This window comes from Lotus japonicus, chromosome 1 (genome assembly GCF_012489685.1).
Source record: "Lotus japonicus ecotype B-129 chromosome 1, LjGifu_v1.2".
Lineage (NCBI taxonomy): Eukaryota > Viridiplantae > Streptophyta > Magnoliopsida > Fabales > Fabaceae > Lotus > Lotus japonicus.
This window is the reverse complement of record NC_080041.1, coordinates 94921846-94946500: the sequence shown is the minus strand read 5'-3', so window position 1 is coordinate 94946500 and position 24655 is coordinate 94921846. Positions and strand designations below refer to the sequence as shown.

The following is a 24655-nucleotide window of genomic DNA, read 5'->3' as shown; positions in this document are numbered from 1 at the left end:
TGGGGTTCATTAATTTTATTAGGGCTCGTTTGATATGTATAATATAAGGTAATGCCTGATAGTATGAGGTTTGATTGTATGAGGCCTGGTAAAATTTTAATGCTATATGACGTTTAGTCATACACTATACACTGCATAACTTATCATTTTGTTTAAAACCAAACTATCATCTACAAATGTGAAATAGCCGGGGCAAGTGAGGCTAACCATGGATAGAAGATGTAATGATAGCCAAACCAAACAAACTGCAAATAATAGCCAGTTTAATGTGTATCACACAAATTTAGTTAAATATTCGAACAATTCAAGACATAAATATTTATCAAGTGTTTCCAAACCTAACCAACTTCCTCATGCAGGGTTCTAATTTATCTTTTGTTCTTTGTGCCGTCTGAAAACTATATACTATACCTTAAACACCTCGAAACAAAAAAACTCTTGTCAGCAATGTCGTCCCACTTGAAATGACTCTTCTCCTTGGCTTCTAGTTCGCATCAGTGAGGCTTTCTTAATATTTTCGAGATTAAATTTTAATTTTTTAAATTAACGAATTTTAATTTTAGTTAATCATTAGAGTAAAGTTACAAAAGTTACAAAAATACACGTATGCTTAAAAATATACTCGATTTTAATTCTCACCTAAAATGGAGCTCTGCTAACTTTTTTTTGTCATGACCAAGGTATCTTCACAACTGACAGCAATGAGACTAATCCCTCGCCTCATGATCAGTGCACTAAGCGGTAGGGGACTGACCAATGAGTTTTTTCTATTCGCAAGAGTTGATATTCGAACCCCCAACAACTTTGCGTAAAGATGAAGTGCTGAACTACTAGACCAACCCACTTGGTTAGCTCTGCTAACTTTACTGTCTGTTTTTTTTTCCACATCAGAAAGATAAATTATACCCATTAGAAATTGATCCCTGAACCTTTCCCTATCCAACTCATATGTTCCCAACTCTTACCACTTGAGCTATCATTCAGAAACAATTTTACTATGTGTTTGATAAAGTCTAATGTGACATACTACATGTACATGTATGTTCTAGTTAATATTTAATTCACACATGTATTATTAATAATTAAATTAAACTAATTCATTAACTTTTTTATTAATAAAAAATGCCTTTTTTCTACACTACTAATTACTTCCCTCTTTTCTCTTTTTTTCACTCTTGTGTTTCGGTGTTCAGTTTTATTAGATGTATTTTCCTTGAGTAATTGGTAAAACTAGTGTAAGATGAAAATAAAAGATGATAAACCTGAAACATTTTTTTGGTTAAGAGGAAAAGAATAAACATGAAATATAATTATATTATTAGTTGAGTAATCATTAAATGAGAGCAACTTTCAAAAAAATGATTAAATGTGAGCATGGTTTAATAAAATAAAAATATTCTTCAATTTCTAAAACAACAAAAAAGGAAAATAATAAATTAAAACTACAAAATATTATGAACGTAACGGAGCAGGGTGAGGTCCACCGTTAACAGCACATATATAAAACCATCTCAGTGCTCTCTCACTCTAACTGCACTTGTCAGTCAACCTTTGTTCTTCTCAACGACAACACCTTTCTTCCCTTTCATCATGGCCACGTCATCAATTGCCGGCATTTCCTCCATCTCCGTCCTTCTCCGCCGCAGCGACGCCGTGCACGGTGGCGCTACTGCTGCTACTCGCGCTCTGTCATCAGCCCCCATCTTCCTCAGACGCTTCGGACTGAAGCACGAGCTGCGCACGTGCCGTGCCACTCCTTCCATTGCACGTGCTTCCGCACGTGAGGTGGTGGTCGTTGACGGTGGCGTTGAGAAAACGAAGGAAGAAGGGAGGGTGCTGAAGGTTGGTCTCATCTGCGGTGGTCCTTCTGCTGAACGAGGGATTTCTCTCAATTCTGCTAGATCAGTTCTTGATCACTTGCAGGTATATATTTTCTGTTTTTTATTTTATTTTTAAATATTAGATTGTAGGAACTCTTACAAGTTTGTACCAAAAGAAAGCTTAATTACACTTTTGATCCTCATTGTTTCATAAATGTGTGATTTTGGTCCCTGTAGTTTGTAAGTCCCTTTACTTTCAAAATTGAACAATATTAGTCTAAATGTTGATTAGTCATCCAAAACTAACAAGAAGGTTGATGTTGATCATAATATTTTATGTGAATGACAAGCTTAGACGATATATATTACACATCAAAAAATGTGATATATGTCCATTTATTTTGTAAGTTATTGAATGACAAATAAACACTTGGACAATTTTAAATGTATGTGGACTTAAATTGAGCAATTGAAACTATAGGGACCAAAATCACGTATTTCCATAACTATAGGGACCAAAAATGTATTTCAGTCAAAATGAAAATAGGAAACTCTTAGGATTTAATTTTGTTCTTTCTTTAATTACTAGTTTCTTGTCAATTCAGAAGGAAATTATTAGTTAGGTTACCCCTTTTTGTTTTGTCTCTTGTACTTGCAAAACAAGGAAGTAAAGAAAGTAGTTTTTAGTTTTTATGAAGTAACACAAAGAGGCTATTGTTATTTTAGAACTAACTCTGGGGTGTTTTCTGTTTCATTTGGTCATTTCTTATTTATTGATCTCAATTTTTTTGTATTATATGACAGGGAGATGATATACATGTGAGCTGCTATTATATTGATATCAATCTCAACGCATTTGCAATTTCTTCTGCTCAGGTTAGTATGATATATGTTTCCAAAATTGTGCTGCATGGGCTCTTTTTTTAGGTTGATTTAACTATAGTTTTTCACTAAGGGCTTGTTTGGTTTCTATTTTCAGTTTTTATTCCAAAAATGCCACCTTATGATTACTTTATATTCTGTTTCCAAACAGGAAAATATGAAAACAACTATTCTTTCATTGTTTTCCATACAAAACTTTGAAACATGAAACGAATTGAAAATAAGAACAGTTTTTGTAATTTAAAGCGAAAACTGGAAATGAAAGAAATAAAAATATTTTCTAACAGTAAACAGACCCTAAGAAGATGGACATATATAGCAATGAGAAGTTCTGATCTGAATGATGCTCAATCTGTGTATATATGATTCCAGATGTTGGAAAACTTGAATCAATACAAGGCTAGACAAGTCTCACTTAGACTGACAATATATAGGTTCAACTTTCAAGTTTCAACACTATACATGGCAAAATATTAGTTGAATTAGATTCAATATCGGCATACTTGTACTTCTTTGTTCTTCAGAAATATCACTAGAAATACGCATTCCCAACTTAATAAAATTTTCTTATATATAATTCCTGGTCAATCCCAGTGATGTTACAAAATTTGAATATCACTTTTGGCTTGGTTATGTCTTGTATTCTTATAAATGGTGAGTTTTTTTCCTTTCTCTAGTTCTACCAATCAAGTTTTGGGTGCATGAATTACTTTTTTGCTCAAGGTGTTGTTTCAACGATCTATTACTGAATTGATCACATTTATCTGTTAAAACTCTAAGGCCATGGCTTCTACAGTTCTACTGTTATGTTTTCAATTTCCTGGTCAAAAGTGAAATGGGAAAAGCGAAAAGCAAATTAAAATGGAAAAAGAAAAGTTGTTTCTCCTATCCAAGTCGTTTTTCTTATTTAAATATCTTGTTGACAGGTATATTCCAACACCCCTGCTGATTTTGATTTTAAACTAGAAAGGTCAGTAAACCCTTCCAAATTAGGTAAAACTACTAAAGGAAGTCTTGGTAAAAATATCTCCAATTCAACAATAACTAGCCACACAACTGGTTAGTGACTTTCTAGAAGTGGTTAATAATGATCATTCAATGATTCAATCAATCATTTGTGTTGTGTTTCACTGTTCCTCAAATGAAAATACTTTTACTAGTACTTCCTTTTATGTAATTTAATAATTTTCTCTTCAGAGCATGAAATAGATACTCATAAGATATACTATGGTATAATTTGCATCTTAAATTGAAAGAGTAAAACTGGTCATTTGTTAAATTTTCAGCCTTGCCCAAAGTTTCTCGACTTTGGATGACATGGCAGAGCATCTAGCTACATCTGTGGACATAGTCTTTCCAGTTATACATGGTCAATTTGGTGAAGATGGCCGGATTCAGGTGCTGTATATATATAAGGTTCTGTTGGAGGTTATCATGAGAATTTGTGATCATGAATGACATTTCTAATGTTTATATATCTCTAGGAATTGCTAGAAAAGTATAATGTTCCATATGTTGGCACAGGATCGAAAGAGTGCTGCCAAGCATTTGACAAGGTACAGGGAATACATTTTTTCTCTCTCTTGTTTGTTCTTGTTCATGTATTTTGGTCTCTTTATCATAACTGGAATGCACCTACATATTTGAGCTCCAAAAATGGTTTACATTTTCATTCCCATCATAGTTAGATTAGGTTATAGAATTTAATAATCATCATTTAATAAGAATTACACGATTTGAAATTTCCTGAAATATGCTTAAAAGCCTCATTGAGCATTGAGATGATACAAAATTTAGTTTTGGATGCTGACTGTGGTATGTGAGAAAGTTATGGGGAAAAACTATATGGAAACTCTTAAAACTGAGACATCCTCAATTTACTTTACACTGCCTTTATCTTCTCTATTATACTTTTGTGACCTACTAGTTTGACTATACCTCTGGTACTAAGTTTTTTCCCTTAAAATTATTGCCAGTATAAAGCATCATTGGAGCTCAGGAAGCATGGCTTCGTAACAGTGCCCAGTTTCTTGGTTCAGGTGAAAATTGTGTTTTGACAAGGTTAATGGTCACCTTGTAATTATGACCAATTCTTTGTTACATAAGTGCGTATCTTCTAATGTTTTTAAACGTACAATTGGGTGCTGCAATCTTAATGTTACAAAGTTTTTTTTTTGTATTAGATTTATCCACATTTAATTGTTTGTGGAAGTGTTTTCTGTCTTTAAACATCAATTCATCTCTTTTTTCTTATTTATGTACTATAAGACTTCATAACATTATGATGTCAAATAGGGGCATAAAACAGACGAATCAGAACTATCAGAGTGGTTTAGGAAACACCAGCTGGACCCTGACTTGGGGAAAGTAGTGGTATGGCACGTGATGTGGTTCAGTCATTTGAGATTCCTTGTTCCTAATAGTGAAGCATGTTATTATGCTTATTGATGTTTTTAAATTTGATGTCTCAGGTAAAACCAACAAGAGGAGGGTCAAGCATTGGTGTTGGAGTTGCATACGGTGTGAACGATTCTCTTGTAAAAGCCAATGAAATTATGACTGAGGTATTTTCATTAAATTTTCCCCTTGAATAGGAGTGGACACTTTGTAATACTGTAAACAAATATACAGACAAATCAAGTAGAATGGTTGTAAAGAAAAATACAGAGGGAATACATATTGACTAGAAGTATGTTAACTGTTAAGTAGAAAATATTACCTCTCTTAATATATGTTAACTTTTGGTAATGGTCATTGATTTTGAATGTGATAGGGGATTGACAATAAAGTGTTAATAGAAATATTTCTTGAAGGCGGGAGTGAGTTTACAGCCATTGTCCTTGATGTAGGATCTGGTTCAGATTGTTGTCCTGTTGTCCTACTACCTACTGAGGTATGTTCTCTATTTTTTCCCATGAGTTTTCTTGTTCATTCACTGCAAATCTGCACTTCTAAATTTTTTATACAAACTGCAGAAAGTATCAGTTCCTGTTTGGTTCAATGTAATGAGGGTTTGAAAAACTTTGGAATGTGAATGGGCATTTATTAGGGGATGCAGATTTCACCATTCCCTCTAAAGTTGAATGGAATGGTTCCCACTAGATAGATTGGAATTACCTTTTGACACTGTTTTCTCTAAAATTGACATAATATCCTCTCCCACCACCCTGTGCACACTTCCACCACAACCACCATATTTAATTTTGTCATAAAACAATTTATTTTTCCTATTCCGATCTAATTTGGTATACCAATAACGAAATATAGGTTTGGGATGGAGTACTTATTCTATTCTTTACTGAGTGAAACATCCTAATAATAATGATTGTCAATGTGATGGAAACCTGATTTTTATTGATAGAAAACCTAATTCCCAATTGGAAACTAGGGGAAAGATACAAGAGAAAGGGATACCAAACACCCTCTCTAACCCTAGAAAGAGAACCACTTCTCTCTCTAAACCCAATTCCTAACTGAATACAAAGATACCCCTAACTCTCTAATGTCTGTTATTTATAGGCTAAATGCCTCAACAACATTCTAACTAACTCACTAAGTATAACTAACTAACTAACTAACCCCAAACCTTGAGTTCCTATCAATACTCCCCCCCCCTGAAAATTCACCTTGTCCTCAAGGTGAGGAACAAAAAGCAAACTAAAACAGTGAACAAGTAGGCCTACTATACAAAAGTGACAAATTCCTGAACTGCTATTCCAAACTCCCAAGAGTGGTAATCACATCTTCCACCCAGGGCCCATAGCCGAAAGCAAAAAGTCCAAAACATGTATGACTTGGGGGAAATCTTCACTGTCCTGCTGAAACTAATGTGGCATAAGTACCATTGCTGGAAAAACAAGTAGCAGAAATTCCCGTTGATGCAAAGAGGTTGAAATAGCACTGTTGCAGCATTTTTAAAAGCAAATCCCAACATGAAAGAAGTGGCAGGTATCTTCCCAAAACTAGCCAACAAATGCTGATTGGATGTCTTCTCAAATGACATTAATTCAGAAGGTTGCAACTGTATGGGTTGAATACAAATAGCACAATCCTCCCCTTCCCTTGCAATTGTGGCTGTAACAAAATACAAGCTACAACAATGAACAATCTCAAATACAGCTATGCCAAAGATCCAAAAGTGACAATTCATGTTTCCTCCTGGATCCCAGTGCATGAAGCAGATAATCACAACCATGGATGAATTGGTGACCACCACCAATTGGAATAGCAAGCCATAGAAATCATCAAAAGAAAACCCCTCCAAACTAATATTTTCCAAATCAATTTGATACCCAATGGAGTCCAAACACAATTCAGTTTTTCTACTTTGATTTCCAAAATCCATGTCAAGCTGGTCTTGGCCCCATGAGCCCAAGTAGTGATAATTCTCTCCTGCTGTCAAATTTTCAACATTGACCTGGGTTGCTACCAAACCATTTTGACACATCAGAAGGAACTCACATAGCTCACCCATCTCCTTCAAGCTTGCTTTGATACACCAGATACAGAATCCCATTACATTCAGAACAGCACCCTGACACACTGAAAAATCTGGAACTTTGGTAAGACTCCCAGCTATTAGGAACAAACAGTAATTGGGAAAACAATTCCAGGTTTGAATAAACCCTCTTTGTAGCTTTCTCTTGATTTCCCAATTGAAACATGCAAGGCCTATTATTCTCAGAAATTTGTCTTCCACAATGTTCCCCAATCCAGTAAGAAGTTGGATAGCAACCCATTTAACAATACAATCAACAGACCCTCTTTTTATCCTAAGTTGTGCTTGGCCCAATCTACCAAAAACATGTGCATACCTTTTTCCCATTTCATAAACGTTGCTGCTGTTGTAGAAAATCACTCCAGTGGGACACTTGTCTTTGCTTGTGTCATGTGTTGCCAGCACCACTTTTTCTTCCTGCCTCGTGTCTACCTTCAGTGGCCACCGCATAAGGTTTTTGGCACTTGGGAGCCAATGCAATGTCACTATCACACCACCTCCTTCACAGCACGACTGAGCCAGCAGCGCCAAGTCGGAACTGTCACCTCCCAATAAACCCGGCGGACCAAACAAATCCGGTGGTTTCGCCAGTGACCATTTTGCCTCCTCCTGCCTGCAAGGATGTCGATTCAACGATCCTCCTGCATGCAACACTCTCACCCCGACGTGCGGCGGTTTCGGTGGCGGCCGTCGAAGCGATTGCATCTTCTGTGGTTGTCGGGTCTCCGCCACTGGCGACACCTTGGCCTTTCCTCCTTTCAGCGTCGGTGGCCGGAGATGGATGTGTTTCTCCATCATCGGTTGCTGATGGATCTTCCATCCAAACTTCTCCCAACCATCTCTTCCTTCAACCTCTGTATCAAAGGTCAGGTTTTTCTCCGCCATTGATGTCGACCCCAATTCCTTCTCCCTCTCCTCCTCTGTTACCCGATTGTCTTCCGCTACTTCAAGATTGAGTTGCTTCATCTCAGAGGTGAAAACCCCCTCTGTTTCATACGCTTGCTCATCCACCGTAGCGTCTTCTTCCGCCGCCGTTTCTGATTCTCTATCTGTTTCAAGAATGGATTTCTGAGTCGCCTTCACCACTGCTGAAACTGTCTCCGTCGCGGTTTCCAAATTCGCTGGCGATACCGCCGCCGCTACACGCTCTGTCTCTGCCGCTTCATGATCAACGGGTGTCGATTGGTTAGCCATCACTGCAACCTCTGGTTTCTCCAGAATCTCCTTTGCTGCCGCTAACTTTTCCTCCGACCTGACATCAGATTCCATCTGCGATGCCTCTGCTTCTCTTCTTTCTTGTTCCCTCTGTTTTCTCCTCTCTTCAAGTTCTCGCAATTTGTTCTCCAATCTTGAGATTTCTTTCTCAAGATCAGGATTTGCAACAAGTCGCACCCCCATTTTCTTCGCCACCGCCGCTAGTACGAACTCGTTCTTCCCGGTGATAGCCTCCACTGACTCCATCCTCGCTCTCAATTCTTGGTTTTCCTGAACAACTTCTGAACTTGCCATTCTTCTCCTTTCCTCTTGTGCAGCCCAGGATTGTCGTGGTTCAGGCACCAGGATGGTGCTCTGATACCAATGATGGAAACCTGATTTTTATTGATAGAAAACCTAATTCCCAATTGGAAACTAGGGGAAAGATACAAGAGAAAGGGATACCAAACACCCTCTCTAACCCTAGAAAGAGAACCACTTCTCTCTCTAAACCCAATTCCTAACTGAATACAAAGATACCCCTAACTCTCTAATGTCTGTTATTTATAGGCTAAATGCCTCAACAACATTCTAACTAACTCACTAAGTATAACTAACTAACTAACTAACCCCAAACCCTTGAGTTCCTATCACAATGTTGACATGAAATTACTTAAATATTTTGTACATGTCAATTGTAATTGGCATTGCTTACTGAATATTTCTACTTAGCAGTTAATAGTGTACTTTAGATGAACAGGTGGAGCTTCAATTCCTTGGTGCAAATGATGTGAAAGAAAATGATGCAATATTTAATTATCGCAGGAAGTACCTTCCAACCCAACAGGTCAGTAGTAATTTCTGTGTTATACATTCACACAATATGCACTGCACGTGCTTGATGATCTTGATCTTATAAATAGTGCATGAAATGTCTTTTTGTTTTTTCTTATCTCAGTAATGAATATTTTATTTCAGAATATACCGACTTGTGACTTTCTAATTAGATGAAATATATTCACAGGTTGCTTACCACACTCCACCCCGATTTCCTTTAGATGTAATTGACAATATTCGCAAAGGGGCATCTCTGATATTTCAACGGCTTTGCCTGCAAGATTTTGCACGAATTGATGGATGGTTTTTGCCTAATTCAGATTCTAAGTTATCATGTTCAGAAAATGAGTTTGGAAGGACTGAAGCTGGTACCATATTATTCACTGACATTAACCTGGTGAGATGATTTTCTTTCCTGGGTGGAATATGGATAATATCATTTTATCATTAATGTTTGTCATAAAGTAGTGCTAAATATTATATTCATTGCATGATTCAGATCAGTGGTATGGAACAAACCAGTTTTCTATTTCAGCAAGCTTCTAAGGTACTTCTTGATCTGTCTGCATCACACTTCTTGTATTAAATATCGCAGTCTCTTATATTTTCATAAGGTATTTTACTGTCGTACTTACATATGTCTGTAATTGGTCTGTATGCGTATGTTTTCCATTTCTCTTTTCTTTTAAAATGACCTTCTCATCTTAGCATGTGGGTTATTTATTTTAACGGCGATTGTACCGGAGCTGCCTCATTTTTGAAATACATATCTAACAACTAAAGTTCAGCAGTGTACTACTGATTTCTCTGCTTCTAGTGACTAAATATTCTGTTTATTGTCATGCTATCTTATACATTGCTAGCAGGATTTTCTTTGAACATGACATTCACAATATAAGCACTTCTAGAACTTAATATTTTTGTTTCGCTTTTTTATGCATGGATAATTCATATTATTCACTGCCGGAAAACTCTATTTATAATATACAGGTTGGTTTTTCTCATAAAAACATCCTTAGGAGCGTTGTTCGCCATGCTTGCTTGAGATTTCCAAATCTTGCATCAGATAGTGGAATATCAGGTCAGGTTCCAACTAGGTCAAAATCTTTCGAGCTCAACAAGTCATTTCCTTTTCCTGAAGGAGCTAGAAAAGTTTTTGTCATTTTTGGAGGAGACACATCAGAACGTCAAGTATCTCTCATGAGTGGTACAAATGTCTGGCTCAATTTGTTAGCCTTCCATGATGTAAGTTTCCACAATCAAGAAGGCCTTCGAGTTACTGCTCAGTTTATATAATACTTTTGTAGTCGATCTGCTGAAATTAATCATGCTCTCCTAGTTAATTTTTATTTAATTACTTATTTTTATAAGTTTTAAGGAAATCGATGTATAAGCATTTATTTCACATTTTCGTACATATTTTGTTGAGTTTTTGCATGTTTTCATGCCTTCAGAATCATCATATAACATGATGTCCCAAAGATAAGAAACTTATTCGAGCCCTCTTAGTTTTCGAAGGAAGTGGTGCAGTGGTTATTTTAGAGTAGAAGTGTTTTCATAAATGTGATACTTTGGTTTATATTTGAGCTGTTGATAAAATTTCTCATTTCTAAATAACATGGAATCTATATACTATGCCAGAGACTAAAATCATTGTTCTTACAGCTTGAGGTAACTCCATTTTTGCTTGCCTCAACAAGTGAGTATGAGTCTAATGTCGATATGGTAAAGAAGGCTGATGATGTAAGGGATAGAACAATTTGGTCATTACCGTAAGTATTGTTCCTTTTCTTCTCTTCCTCGGAATTTGTCCTTGATTTCTGAACTTACATATGGTAACTTGTTTATTTTTTAGTTGTTTAGAGAAATATCAAAGTCTCAGTGGCTACATTGTCAAGTTTGATCTTCTTTGCCACCCTCATTTTTCATATTTAAATTAAATTTCGACATCAGTAAAAGTGATCTTGTACACTTCAAACCAAAGGAAGTTTTCCTGAGGAGGTGTGTCAGAGATCATAAACCATTCTTGGAGATTCATTTAATAGCTTGCCATATTCTGCTTGCAATTTTCTACCCTGAAGTAGTGATGATAGGTGTTGGATTTTCCTTTTATTTTTTATTGCATGCATGGATCTCTTAAACCATTTTGTGCTCAATAAAGTAACATTTTCATTTTTCAGAATAGGAATAAGAATTTGTACTTGTAACTTGTAATCCAGAGATGCATCCAATCATGTGTACATTCCAGATTAAAATCAACAATGTATCTTATGTAGCGTGACATATGCCCTCAATCTATGATCAGCAATACATGAGTTGATTCTGTGATCATGCACGTGACCTTTTCATAAAGTTGCTACTAGCTAGGATTAATAACAATGCTCATTATTTTTGTATAGATATTCTCTTGTGCTACGACATACTACGGAAGAGGTTCTTGCTGCATGCAAAGAAGCAATTGAACCAGATCGGGCTGCACTAACATCTAACCTACGAAAGAAAGTCGTGAATGAACTCATGGAGGGTTTGAAGGATCACAATTGGTTTACAGGATTTGATATTGCTGATGAACTGCCTATGAAGTTTTCTTTGAGGCAGTGGATCAAGTCAGCCAAGGAAGTCCAGGCAACAGTTTTTATTGCAGGTATTAAAAGCAAAAGTGTTTCCTTGTGATTAAACTTCAATTTCTTTGTTGAAACATGATAAGAGCTTTTCCTATTCACTATTTATATTCATTGGAGATGCATTTCTTGTACTTCATACATTACCTTGACCAATATCTAATCTGAATTCTGATGTAATGTTTCAAGTTGATAATGTGTTTTATTTATTTATTTGTTTATTTATTTTTTAAGTCGGGCCCATAAAGGTTATAGGGGAAAACAGTTTTGGGTATGGCCATGAGGTAAAGTCAATAATAGTCAAATGGATAATCTATTTAAAAGGCTCTCATTGTTTGTTTAAATAGTGATAACTGACCTGAATAGGACACAATGTTTTAACTGTTCTCTAACATCTTAATTGTATAGAGTGAATTTCAAGCAACGCAGGTTATGAAATGCTTATGTATGCCTTTATGATTTTCATTCTTGCCTTTATAGTACATGGAGGCATTGGAGAAGATGGTACAATTCAATCTTTGTTGGATACTGAAGGAGTTCCTTACACAGGTTTGTTTGTAATGTACACTTAATATACTAGACTATTAGGTGTAATGGTATCCACTACTTAGTTTTTATTTAATTTTTAAATTTGTAATATCCTTTTTCTCCTCTTATCTTCTGTTGAAGGTCCTGGTGCAATGGCATCAAAGATTTGTATGGACAAAGTTGCAACATCTGTTGCTTTAAAGCATGTACGTTTCACTAATTCAAATTTGTTTTCCATTAAAGATAAACACTCCTCTTACATTAGTTTCTTAATTTGACATTTTTCTCTGACTGTGCCTTCCAATATTCTGTTACTGAAAGCTTGCAAATTTTGGAGTTCTTACCATAAATAAGGATGTCAGGAGAAAAGATGATCTGTTTGATAAGCCCATAACTGATATATGGCATGACCTCACCCAAAAGCTACAGTGTGAAACATTATGTGTCAAGCCAACAAGAGATGGATGCTCAACTGGGGTTGCAAGGCTATGGTAGATTCATACTTTTTTTTTCATGTTATCAGTGGTTTACAGGTCATCAAATGTTGCATGTGCTTATAAGGGATTAATGGTTAATACTTGCTCATTCTATTTTTTTGCAGCTGTTCCGACGACCTTGCAATATATGTCAAAGCTCTGGAGGATTGTCTACTAAGGATTCCTCCAAATAGCTTTTCAAAGGTATAGGAACAGCAATAACATCATGTAGTCATCAATATCTCATTTTTGAGGAATTAGGGTTATCAGTTTAGACTTTAGAGTGGAGTGAATATTCTATCTCTTATGCCATATATGAGGGAGGTCAGAAGGGATGGGAGAGGATGGAAGAAGAAAAAGGATTTGCTGAATGCTGATGACTAATTAATGGTGTGGCTTTCATATGTATTTTCTGTCATAACTATCTATCTCAAAAGTTTAAGTTGTTATGTTAAGTCACATGATTTATTATATTTCTAACATGTCCCCTCTTGCAAGAGCTCTTTAGTGTTGAGTCGTAGACATTGCGCATACCTACCTACCTGGTGCTAGAATTTAACTTCTTATTAGAAGAATGAGGGGGGTAAGGATCAAACGGTACACCACATGATCATAGAGACTCTGATACCATGTCATAAACTAACTCTTAACACTTTTCCATTTGTTGTACCCATCCAAAGTATATTTTATTGCTAACAACTTAGCAAATAGTGCATTATGATCAACCTATTGGCCCCATATCCCATAGATAAAGGACCAAAAGAGGAGATACTTAGGGTCCTAGGAGAGAAAAATATGAATCATGAGGATGTTGAGTCGGTCAGTTGGAAGAAAGAGAAAAGTCAAGAATCCTAACAGAACAGATGTGGAGTGATAAAAGAGGACCAGTGTACTGGAGAGTAAGGGCAGGCAATAAAACTATTTTAGTGGGGTGGGCCCTTCCTAAGCTGTGGAATCTTTGTAGAGTTTCTTGGTTTGTTTTTTTCACACATTTCTTCTTTGGTTGCTGTTTTCCATTCCGGTGCTTCTACGACATTTTCTGGTAGTAAGGAGTTCTGGCTCTGCTTTCCTTTCTGGTGCTGAACTATTGAATATCATGAATTCTTCTGCATTCTTGTTCTCTATAGCCTGAAAACTCAGATAAACTTACATTCATGTGTTGTAATTGTTATTTAATTGGCACTATGGATGGGCTCTTGAACTTTTGATTTAGTGATATTTGGTCTCTTGCTTTTTGATTGACGTACAGGCGCATAGTATAATTGAGATGCCAAACCCTCCTCCGGAGCTCTTGATCTTTGAACCTTTCGTAGAGACAGATGAAATAGTTGTGACATCCAAATTTAAGGAGACTGGGCATGACCTCATGTGGAAAGGGCACAGTAGATGGGTGGAAATAACAGTTGGTGTCATAGGAAAACGTGGATCAATGCACTCGCTAAGTCCTAGTGTAACCGTCAAAGAAACTGGCGATATTTTGTCATTGGAGGAGAAATTCCAAGGTTGGTCTCCACCGAATTATGTAGATTTAACTGTAACCTGGTTTATAAAAAGATAATTGCAATTAGCATGGCCTTTTCAGGTTTCCTTAGGTTACTTATATTAGTTAAAATCAATCACACTTGTAGTATTTCCATATTGAGTTGAAGCGAGCAAAAGTTGGAAATAAAGGATAATGCTAGCAATTAGCAATTGTGCTTGTGTAGTGTTAGGTTTCTAAGAAGATAATTTAAAGCTCTGGAATCAAATGGTCTTTTGGTTAAGATGTAGTATATAGAATACAAGTTGAATTAGACAACAGATGAGTGTTAGCAATTTATGGAGTTGAAAATTGGGAATCACACCATAGCACATGGTCTGCGCTTTCCTCGATCCATCTTTCAAAATGGAGACATTGATGGGAATGTCTGACTCACACTAATGATTTTCAAGCTGGGCAAATTAGATGGAGAAATGCTCCGTGCAAACTTTATTATAGCAAATGGGACTGGCATCTATATCCTTTACAATGGATCATCTAGTCATAATTGTAGTTGTTTATAATGGCTCATCTATATCCTTTACCTGTTGTATATTGCTTGGCAGGTGGGACTGGCATCAATCTGACTCCACCTCCGTTGTCGATCATGAGGTATGTTATAGAGATTTCGAATTCAGGGGGTGAAATTTTGTGTGGCTCATGATTGCTGTCTGGTACTTTTGAGATTTATCAGTATATTCTAAATGGTATTGGAATTTAATATTTAACAAGTGTGTGGCCTATTTTGATGATAACTATGTCATGAAGAGTTGATTCTATCAACACTTTGCTGATGATTAAGTCCTGTACAACTTCTGAAAGGTTGATACTTTCTAACATGGTATCAATTATAGTACCGCATAGGTTGGTCAAGATTGTAAGCATATATCTGATTTTCAGTCTCATAATCAGGATATCTAATAAATATTTTATCTGTAGGGGAAAATAAGACATGGATTAACTGGTTACGGACTTCTAAATGTTACAAACAAAATAAAACTCTTTAGTTTATATTCTGGATGCTTGAAACACACTTGTGTTTGGTTTTTCAAAATTTTCAAAGAGTCTATCAGTTGTTCTTTTGAATATTGATCACTATAGGTTTTTTGAAATACAATGCTTAGAATTATAAATCCTTCATCAGTTGTTCTTAAGGATGGTCCTATTGGCATTCCTATGCTTGACACTATTTCAAGAATCAGTGTCAGAATTTCATAAGGAGTGCAGATTTCCTAATTTGTATTAAGCTGGAATGCTGGATGTATGTCGTGTTCCATCATGTAATTATTATTTACAGAAAGCTTATACAGTTATACTGTTCGATAACTGTTGTTTCTTTTCTACTCAATGATGTTGTGTACTCGGCCTACTTATTTCTCAGTAAATTATTTGGTAAGTTTCTTTGAGAAATTCTGAATGGTATTTGTGTTTTTCTTCTCTTTATAGTGAGAAAGCTTTGCAGAGATGTAAAAAGCATATTGAACAGATTGCAAACACCCTACAATTAGAAGGATTTTCACGTATTGATGCATTTGTCAATGTTGACAACGGAGAGGTTGGTTGAATTCCTTGTTTGGAAATGTTTTCTCCCTTCCCTTTCACCTAATTGTTTAGAGTTGTATATTTGAAGTTGGTGTATGAATTTTTCTATTGATTCGACCTGAAACTGAAGCTATTCTTATCTGAGTAGCTGGAGAATGGCAACGTAGAAAATTTGTGATGAAAAATACTTCATCCTGCTTTGATACAAGAATAAAATTGGTAAAGGTTGGAAGTTGAGTGCAACCCCATTCTATGAAAGTAAGATTGAACTGATTTTTCCCCCTCCACCAAACAGCAGTGAGTGAAAATGAAAGCATTAACAGAATGTCTGGCTCGATACCACTAAAAGCATTAGCAGAAAAATACTTCATCCTTCTTTCTCACCTGTCTATTTACCATCTACTCGAACAAGCACAGCCTTATTGGAAAACATGCATCATGTGACTCAATGTATTTCAAGGTTCTGAAAATCCTTTGAAAACTGTTGATATAATATCCTCAACTATCACATGCTTCATCTATAGAGATGATTTCAATATTCCATTAACAGAATTCATTTATCAACAGTTTCCTTTCTTTCTGCTGATCTATTTTAAGTGGAAATGGAGTGGAGAGAAGAGAGAGATTGGAAGAAAAGAAAGAGAAAGTAAGAGATGTGATGTGTGATGGGATTGAAAGAGAAGAGCGAGGTAGATAGAAAGTGAAGTGGAAATGGAGTGAAAAATGTTGAGTGTGAATGAATCATAATTCATAGCTGATGTTGAAAACTCATCCTTGTTTAAGTGCATTACAATTCGTTGTGTCTGTTCTTAAGATAATGTCGTCATCAACTCATTGAAATGAAACCCCATCACTTTGTCTTCTCCTACAGTAATTGTGTTTCAATGACTTTATCATCATCTTATTCCTATACAACTTTCAATATTTGTAGGTTTTGATTATAGAGGTAAATACTGTGCCCGGAATGACACCTTCCACTGTTCTGATTCATCAGGTAAATTCTTGCCATGGTATAATTACTTTTCTTTCATAATCACGTTTTGTCTATTTTTTATCCAACTAGGCACTCAAGAAGTACGCGTTTTATTCGCGTAAAGCTTGAATTAGTACACTATTCTACACTGAATACAAAAGCTGTTGGCATATTGCAAAGGCTAATGACATGAATGGAAACCTTACTTTGATTACTATTTAAATTTTAAGTGGATGAGGAAAGACGAGCCTGTCTACCAAACTGAGAAATAAAAGTAAAATAAAAAAGATCCAATTAAGGATCTTTATTCCAGTAATGAGACACAACATCATCAGAACAACCATTTTTGTTCCAGTCTTATGATTCTAACTCTGTAACATTCTATGCATATGTCAGGCACTGGTGGAACAACCACCATTGTATCCTCATCAGTTCTTCCGTACGCTTCTTGATTTGGGATCTGTAAGGTCTATGTAAAAGAATGCTCACACTGCTTTCATCAATCTGTTATTACTGGGAGTTGTTGTGTAGCAGCAGATGACATTCATATTCTAATGTGGAAGTTCCTGCCCTTTATAATTGTAATTTTTTTTTCATTATTTTCTTGTTCCTTCAATTTGTGCCAACTTAAAAACTCATTTATGAAAATAGTCTTACATGTTTTCAACATTTCAAGGGTCGGATAACAACAAATTGTGAGGTCATATCACTAAAACTGTACGTCCACTGCAAGGGTTTCAACAAGTAATAAGAAAGGGTATTGTTCCCATGAGAATAATCCCAAAAGATATCCTTTGCAATAAGTCCCTAAAAATTATTTTAAATCGATTATTTTAATATAAAATATTTTTAAAAAATTAAATATGAAGTTGATAATGATAATGAAGAATGAAGAAGATAAATTATATAAATAAAATTATGTTGCTAAATATATCAATTTTGTATGTAGCTCAACCGATTAAGAGTTTGTTTTGTGACTTACGAAGACCTGAGTTCGAATCTCCCCCACCCTTTTTCTAATTTCTGAATGATGTGTCACGCCACGCGGCCTGTTTCGTCACTAAACTATTAGTGTCAGGTAAGCCCCTTCCGTTAGTTTTTAGAATTTTTTTTTTCATACACAAACAAAATGTTGCAATACAATGTTCCTTAATGATAACATGAAATTTATTCAAACATACAATGTTCCTTAATTATAACAATAAAATGTATTCAAACGAAAAATGGTTCATAATAGAATATTAACTAATAATTCTCATGTAAACCATTAGTGCAAAAAAAAAAAAAAAACTCCACAAACTTCGTATTCTCCTATCTTTGAGAAGGGACCACTTCTCCATTACATGCTAAGTCACGACATGAGGTGCTAATACTCAATTCTTTATTCATAGTTTTAACCATATACGTACAGTTTTTGGTAGGAATATCCAAAAGGATATCCCAAAAGGAATTTGTAGCAAAACTACACAGATCTTTGTTTTTGGTGTGTACACAGTATTCCCATACATATAGAAGGAATTTGAAAAAAACATACACGCACATACGCTAAATGAGCTACACACACCTCAAAAGATACCTAGAAGGAATTTGTAAAACACACATACACACACACATGCAGATATCAATATTTAATTTGCTTTTTAGAGTGGTACGATATCAACTTACTTTCACGTTTAGGATTCAATTTCCTCACATTCTCAGCTTATTCATCAGAAAGGCCTTTCAAATAACCATACCCTTAGAACTCATGGTTTGATATCTTGTTTATATTTAATTTCTAACGTAGAGGAAGGAAGAGAAAAGGCAACAAACTGAAGGAAATTAAGAAATAGCTAGGGATTTACAGTACATGAACAAGAACAAATTTAATTTTAATTTAATATCACAGGTATGCCGTTAAAGCTTTCTATATTCAATTCTAGGTTTTTAATTCCATGGTCCTTTTAATCATTCTTTGGCCTTTCGACAATCACTTTGTTCAACAATTAATAACATGCTCCAAAGGCCAAAATAATATAAAACTTCATTCACATTCAAATTCTACTCACACCTCCAAAAAATAAGAAGAAAAGAGAAAGAAAAATGACACATGATGTGATAGAAAATGAAGTGAAATACAGTATAAAAAGAAAAGGGGGTGATAGAAGAGAAAATGATTGTGCCAAATACATATATGCATTAATTATTGAGTTGAACATGTTTAATAAGTAGGACCACTTAATTTATGGTACATTGTAGTATTACAGTACATGTAAACCGGCAATTGACCTCAACTATGACAGGTTCAAGTTGATCCTCTCAATTCAACTTGTCTCTATTCCAACTGCCGACTGAAAAAACTTGAAACTAGAATCATGAACATGGAATACCATTTGGAGCATTGGTTTTTTCACTGGTACATAAAAATTAATTACTCAAATATGGGATAGAGATCAAGATGTTCTGTATCCAACTAACTTCTCATATTTGAGTAATTGATTTTTATGTACTAGTAGAAAAAACTCATGCTCCAAACTTAATTAACATGGCAGTCCATGTTCATGATTCAAGTTTCAAGTTTTTTTAGACCGTTAAATTTATAAAACCAGTGACTCAAATTTGAGAAGGAAAGATGATGAAGACAAATTGAATAAAAAGGATCCAAATAAGCCAAAAGCTAAATGGCTAAGACAAGTCCAGGCAGTGACCGGCGATATAGGTCACGAGGCTGGCTCTGCCACAATGTGAAGCTATCTTGTTTATCTTCCCAGGTTCTTGGGCTTGGAGGCCTCAAATCCTTCACCACAAGCCATGTATTGAAATACTCTCTGAACTGAGTGATGAGGCCATTTTTCAGTGTCCAAACGTGGACCCAATAGGCCTGCCCCTCCCACCCTTCGGTGATCACGGAGTCACCGATGGTTGTCACGCTGCGAGGCTCGAACTTGAAACCTTTGTTAAGGGCTGTTTCACCTGTGAGAACCCTCATCATGTGTTGGCACTGAGGCGGACCGTGGAACCACCACTCAAGGTCGCTTGCTAGCAATTTGGCCACCGTGTCCATTGTTAATCCTTCTTGTCCCAAAAGGGCCTTGTAGAGCATTTCAACTGTTGCCTTGTTTTGGATTTCAACCTTTGCATTGATTTCCATGTTGCCTGCTGCAAACTTTATGAGTTATTCAGCTAGGCTTGTGGTTGTAGGAAATAAATAGTGACTGGAACTTGCACTGCTTGTCCAATGGAATGGAGGGCTTGGTGCTATCACATTTTATAGGCCTGGATATTGGGATGATTGGTGCAATAATTATTGGTTCAGGAAAGCATAGACGGTTCAGATTGATTGATTTGTGAGGTTGGAAATTATTGGAAGGTGGGGATAGTCTCCTAGAAGTTGTGATAAATACTTGACGTTTGAAACGATGCCCATACCATAGGCTTAATTTGTCGGTCCACTATTTATCATTTTTGATAGAAGTGTGTTTTATTGGTGCACAAAACTTTATTTGTGTATCACTATATATGATTTATAATTATGTGGAACAATATTTCTAACTTGAAATATGGCGAGAAAATAACTGCTTGAAAGTTAGCTGTCAATTAGCTATCAATTTACATTCTCATAGCTCGCTTATAAAATAAAAAACATTCTGATAGCTCGTTCGCAGTGAACCGGCAAGCAATATTTAGTTATTTATAGATAGCGTAGCCACGCTTGAAAGTCCCGTACCAAATTGCACATGTCTGTTATACTTTTCCGTCCCCTATTATAAGTCATTTTTACTTAATTCTCTAAGATTAAGAAAATTAGTTAAAAGTAATAAATTTATACTCCCTCCGTTCCCTATTATAAGTCACATTTTTTGAAAAAAATTTGTTACAAAATATAAGTCACTTTCTAATATCTAGGAAGCATTAAATAATTTTTTCCATGTTCACCCTCATATTTAATATGAAAGAGATGATAAACTTTAGAAGTATTAACTTGGAGAGAGAAAATCATATGAAAGTAAATAAGGGTAATCTAGGAAAGTAAATCATTTTTTTTACAAATTTATTACTAGTAACTACTTTTCTTATTCTAAGAGAATTAGTTATTTGTGACTTATATATAGGAACGGAGGGAGTAATTTTTTAAAAAAACTTTTCAAAATCACCTTCATATGAAATTCTCTCTCTGTATTAACATTCCACTATCTTTAAACTATAAGGGGTCTTGGAAATCAAGCAAAATTTTGGGAAACATGAAAGTTCTTTGAATATGGAGTATTAAATATGAGGGTAAACATGAAAAATATAATTAATGCTTTATATATAATGTAAAGTGACTTATATATGAGACAATAAAAACTAAAAAAATGTGACTTATAATAGGGAACAGATGAGTTTTTTTTTTTTGATAGGCAAGGGAACAGAGGAGTAATAATTACGCAATTTGTTTTTATTTTCAATGAAAAAAATTAGAGTGAGGGATGGTGTTCAAGGTAGAAAAATTTTAAAGACTAAAAAAATAAAATACTCACAGAAAATTATATTTACCTCACTCTAAGAGAAAGTTGACTCGAACCTGCAAGTTCTCATATATAAGAGGTGTTTCAATTTTATCTATTATATATGTTGGCTTATAAAAAAAATCTATTATATATTTTATCTCTCATCATTTATTATTTTCATAAGAGAATCATTTAAAAAACATCATTAATACTTTTTTGAAATTTTAAGTAGATCTCTAAGTAGAGAATTAATAACCAACGAAAAAATAGTACTACCTTTAGTCCTATTTATAAAAATAAAAAATATAGTTCACATAATTTAAGAAATGTAGTTAAATTAGATAAAATGCATATATTAAATTTGTCTTAAATCAATATAAACTTCCAAAATTACCCTTAGTTCTAGTGTTGGAGAGTGGGAAGGAGAAAGAATAGTTAATGAGACACATTTTACTATAGTTAGAATTAATAAGGGCATTATAAAAAAGATTACAATTTTTCTTCTCTTTACTTCTTATAAATAGGACCGGAGGTATTACTATCTAAGAAGATGCTAAAATGGTGAAAACTAGTTAAATAATAATTTAAAATTTTAAAATATATAAATCTTAAGTTATTAATAAATTTAGTGTACTTTTCAATAAATTTTTGGCTTAATTGCACTTTTGGTCCCCCAACTATTGCCTTCCTGCGAAAATCGTCCCCAAACTTCAAAATTAGCAAAAAACGTCCTCCAACCATACATGTCATTGCACTTTTAGTCTGTCGTTTGCCTTCCGTGAGAAAACTAACGTGAGAAGCTGATGTGGCTCTCTCACGCGTGTCTTACATGACTTTCTTCAGAGAGTTTGATGAGTGGACAAGTCACATGTTTCTCACGTGACTCTAAAATGGGGTAATCAGGTCTAATTAGGGTTTGCAATTTCATAACTGTTGGAGCCTTTTAGAGTCACGTGAGAAATATGTAACTTGTCCAGTCATCAAGCTCTCTGAAGAAAGTCACGTGAGACACACGTGAGGGAGTCACATCAACTTCTCACGTTAGTTTTCTCAAGGAAGGCAAACGGCAGACCAAAAGTGCAACGACATGTATAGTTGGAGGACGTTTTTTGCTAATTTAGAAGTTTGGGGACGATTTTCACAGGAAGGCAATAGTTGGGGGACCAAAAGTGCAATTAAGCCTAAATTTTTATAAAATTAGGAGTCGGATCTATATGATTAGTGATCAATCAAAGAGTATACTGAAAAAATGCGTTAGAAAGTTTTTCACTTAAAAGCACTTTTAGTTCATCACGAATTTCTACTGTGCAAATGGAGTCCTTAAAGTTTAAGAATGGCACTTGTAGTCCCCGATGTTACCCCTCCGTCTACATTCTTGGTCATTTCGTCAATTTCTACCGTTTTTGTTTGATGTAACACATTTTAAATGACGCAGACGTTATTAGAAGAGAGACGAAGCCGACTTAAAAACACTTTTTGTCCCCCACGAATTCCTATTATGAAAACAGTCTTTAAACTTGAAAAACACTAGGAAACTTCATCATCTTGATCTCTTTCTTCAAGCTCTCTAATTGATGGGTTCAGGAGATAAATCATCAATCCAAAATCATCATCAAGAAAATAAAATCCATGTATCCTCGTGCCTAAATACCAAAATAAAGTTAGAAAAAAGAAGAGGATGGGAGCAACAACAACACAATAATTCAAAAGAAGAAGAGAGAGGGAAGAGAAGGACAAGGAAAGAGGGATGGTTCGATCTCAATTATGAAAATTGAAACCCTAACCCCGAATCATGAGTCCAAAATTCAAATTGTGATACTCAAGTCTTCAATAATGATTTTGGCTATGTGAAGGAGGGATAGGGTAATGATTTGGGTTGTTTTGATTTTTTGAGTTTGAGTATGAACATTTGTTGCATTTCTAGAATTTTTTATGTAGATGAACGAAGGAAGATGAAGAACTTGATGAAGATGAAGAACAATTCTGGATTTTTTTTTAATTAACTTTTTGACTTAATTGCATTTTTTATCCCAATCCGTTAGTTTTTCGACGGAAAACAGAAGGAGGACCAGGAATGTTGACGGAGAGTAACGTCGAGGTCTAAGAGTTATATTTCTAAAGTTTAAGAACTCTGTTTGCAAAGGTTCCTCTCAATATGATTTTCTCAAAGTTTGAGCATCTCTTCCTTTTTTCTTATGTGGAGAATGAGCCCTTTAAGGGCCCAGGTGTTTGTGTTAGTAGGAAAAGAGGTTGATTAAGAAAGTCATTTAGAGTGGCAGGGAAAATAGGGTTTTAGGTTGTTGTTTCTGATGACTTGGTGGCATTGGATGTGTTAGGCACTGCGTCTACCAGGGTGGACCCTTTGGCCAATATTCATGCTTCCCAATCCCAAGATTATGTTCATGCGTCAGCTTTGTATGATGTGGATGGTTGGTAAAGAGTTTGGGTTTATTTTAGGATGGAACTAACAAGGAGCCATTGAGGGTTTGTGAATCATCTGAAATGTACCAATACTAATAAGTATGGGGTCCTTGCGGTGTCAGTTTTTTGTGGTTTGGGCTTTTTTTTTAATTGTTCGTTTGTCGTTGCTTTTCCTTCGATAGGAATGGGTATATGCGTTTTTGGTTTGCCTCTTTTAATTTATTTTGGTATGGTTTGGGTCGTGCATGTTTTACTGTACAAATTACACATATATATATATATGAGAGGGTTGGCCTCATACCTATTATTTTCATGAAATAAAGTTGTGCTTTAAAAAAGGTAAATAGGATAAAATTTCCATGTAAATAAAGTGATACGGTTGTGTATTGTCAGTGTATAATATTTTTATACATTCTTCAAATAACTAAATGTCATGTATTTAAAAGTATTTTTTTTTTTAATTAAATTTAAATGATTTAGCTACTCATCACTGGATGTTTGTGTAAAAAATGTTTACTTACCATTAAATCATGTTTACTTAAAAATGTCATGTGGTTTTTTGAAAAACTCACATGACTTCATGTTTTAATCTTAACCATTAATGGTTAGATCTAACGGTCGTGATTTATTCTCATTTTCTCGCATAAGATTACCTTTCTCATATGATACATCTCATATGCAAAACTGCAAAGTTTTAATTAAAAAGGAATGTTTTTATTATTGTGTTAAACAATTATATTTTCTATGTAGCTTTTTGTTTGGTACAGTATATTTTCTATGTAGCTAATACTTTCTCTCTTAAGAACTTTTGTATCATTATCATGCGCGATGTTGCTAATTAAGTTTGATAAATTCCACTTTTGGGCCTCTAGCCG

General features: G+C 35.1%; 2 protein-coding genes across 3 annotated transcripts; one reads left to right on the top strand and one right to left on the bottom strand.

Annotated features, from left to right (window-relative positions):
* The first annotated feature begins 1522 nt into the window (after positions 1–1522).
* On the top strand, positions 1523–17559 carry LOC130728018 (uncharacterized). 2 transcript variants are annotated; one of them, XM_057579340.1, is made up of 24 exons: positions 1523–1923; positions 2625–2696; positions 3629–3672; positions 3989–4100; positions 4187–4258; positions 4679–4741; positions 4998–5075; positions 5174–5266; positions 5476–5595; positions 9155–9241; positions 9419–9628; positions 9731–9778; positions 10222–10476; positions 10897–11003; positions 11631–11875; positions 12333–12401; positions 12522–12586; positions 12702–12871; positions 12982–13060; positions 14106–14358; positions 14942–14987; positions 15822–15930; positions 16849–16911; positions 17287–17559. In XM_057579340.1, exons 1-24 carry the CDS (start codon positions 1591–1593, stop codon positions 17365–17367), a joined length of 2874 nt encoding a protein of 957 aa, XP_057435323.1. In that variant the 5' UTR covers positions 1523–1590; the 3' UTR covers positions 17368–17559. The 2 variants fall into 2 exon arrangements, with proteins under 2 accessions (XP_057435323.1, XP_057435324.1); XM_057579341.1 differs by lacking the exon at positions 3629–3672 and having other exon boundaries at positions 1874–1923.
* Positions 17560–19046: 1487 nt separating this feature from the next.
* On the bottom strand, positions 19047–20128 carry LOC130728017 (senescence associated gene 20). The gene has a single exon (XM_057579339.1). It carries the CDS (start codon positions 20018–20020, stop codon positions 19547–19549), a length of 474 nt encoding a protein of 157 aa, XP_057435322.1. The 5' UTR covers positions 20021–20128; the 3' UTR covers positions 19047–19546.
* Between the last annotated feature and the right edge of the window lie 4527 nt (positions 20129–24655).

Excerpts from the sequence above, each read along its gene's own strand:
- LOC130728018 (XM_057579340.1), top strand. The coding sequence starts at position 1,591 with ATGGCCACGTCATCAATTGCCGGCATTTCCTCCATCTCCGTCCTTCTC. Across the intron at positions 5,596-9,154 it reads TTGTCCTACTACCTACTGAG|GTGGAGCTTCAATTCCTTGG; the intron begins GTATGTTCTCTA and ends TTAGATGAACAG. Across the intron at positions 11,876-12,332 it reads GGCAACAGTTTTTATTGCAG|TACATGGAGGCATTGGAGAA; the intron begins GTATTAAAAGCA and ends TTGCCTTTATAG.
- LOC130728017 (XM_057579339.1), bottom strand. The coding sequence starts at position 20,020 with ATGGAAATCAATGCAAAGGTTGAAATCCAAAACAAGGCAACAGTTGAA.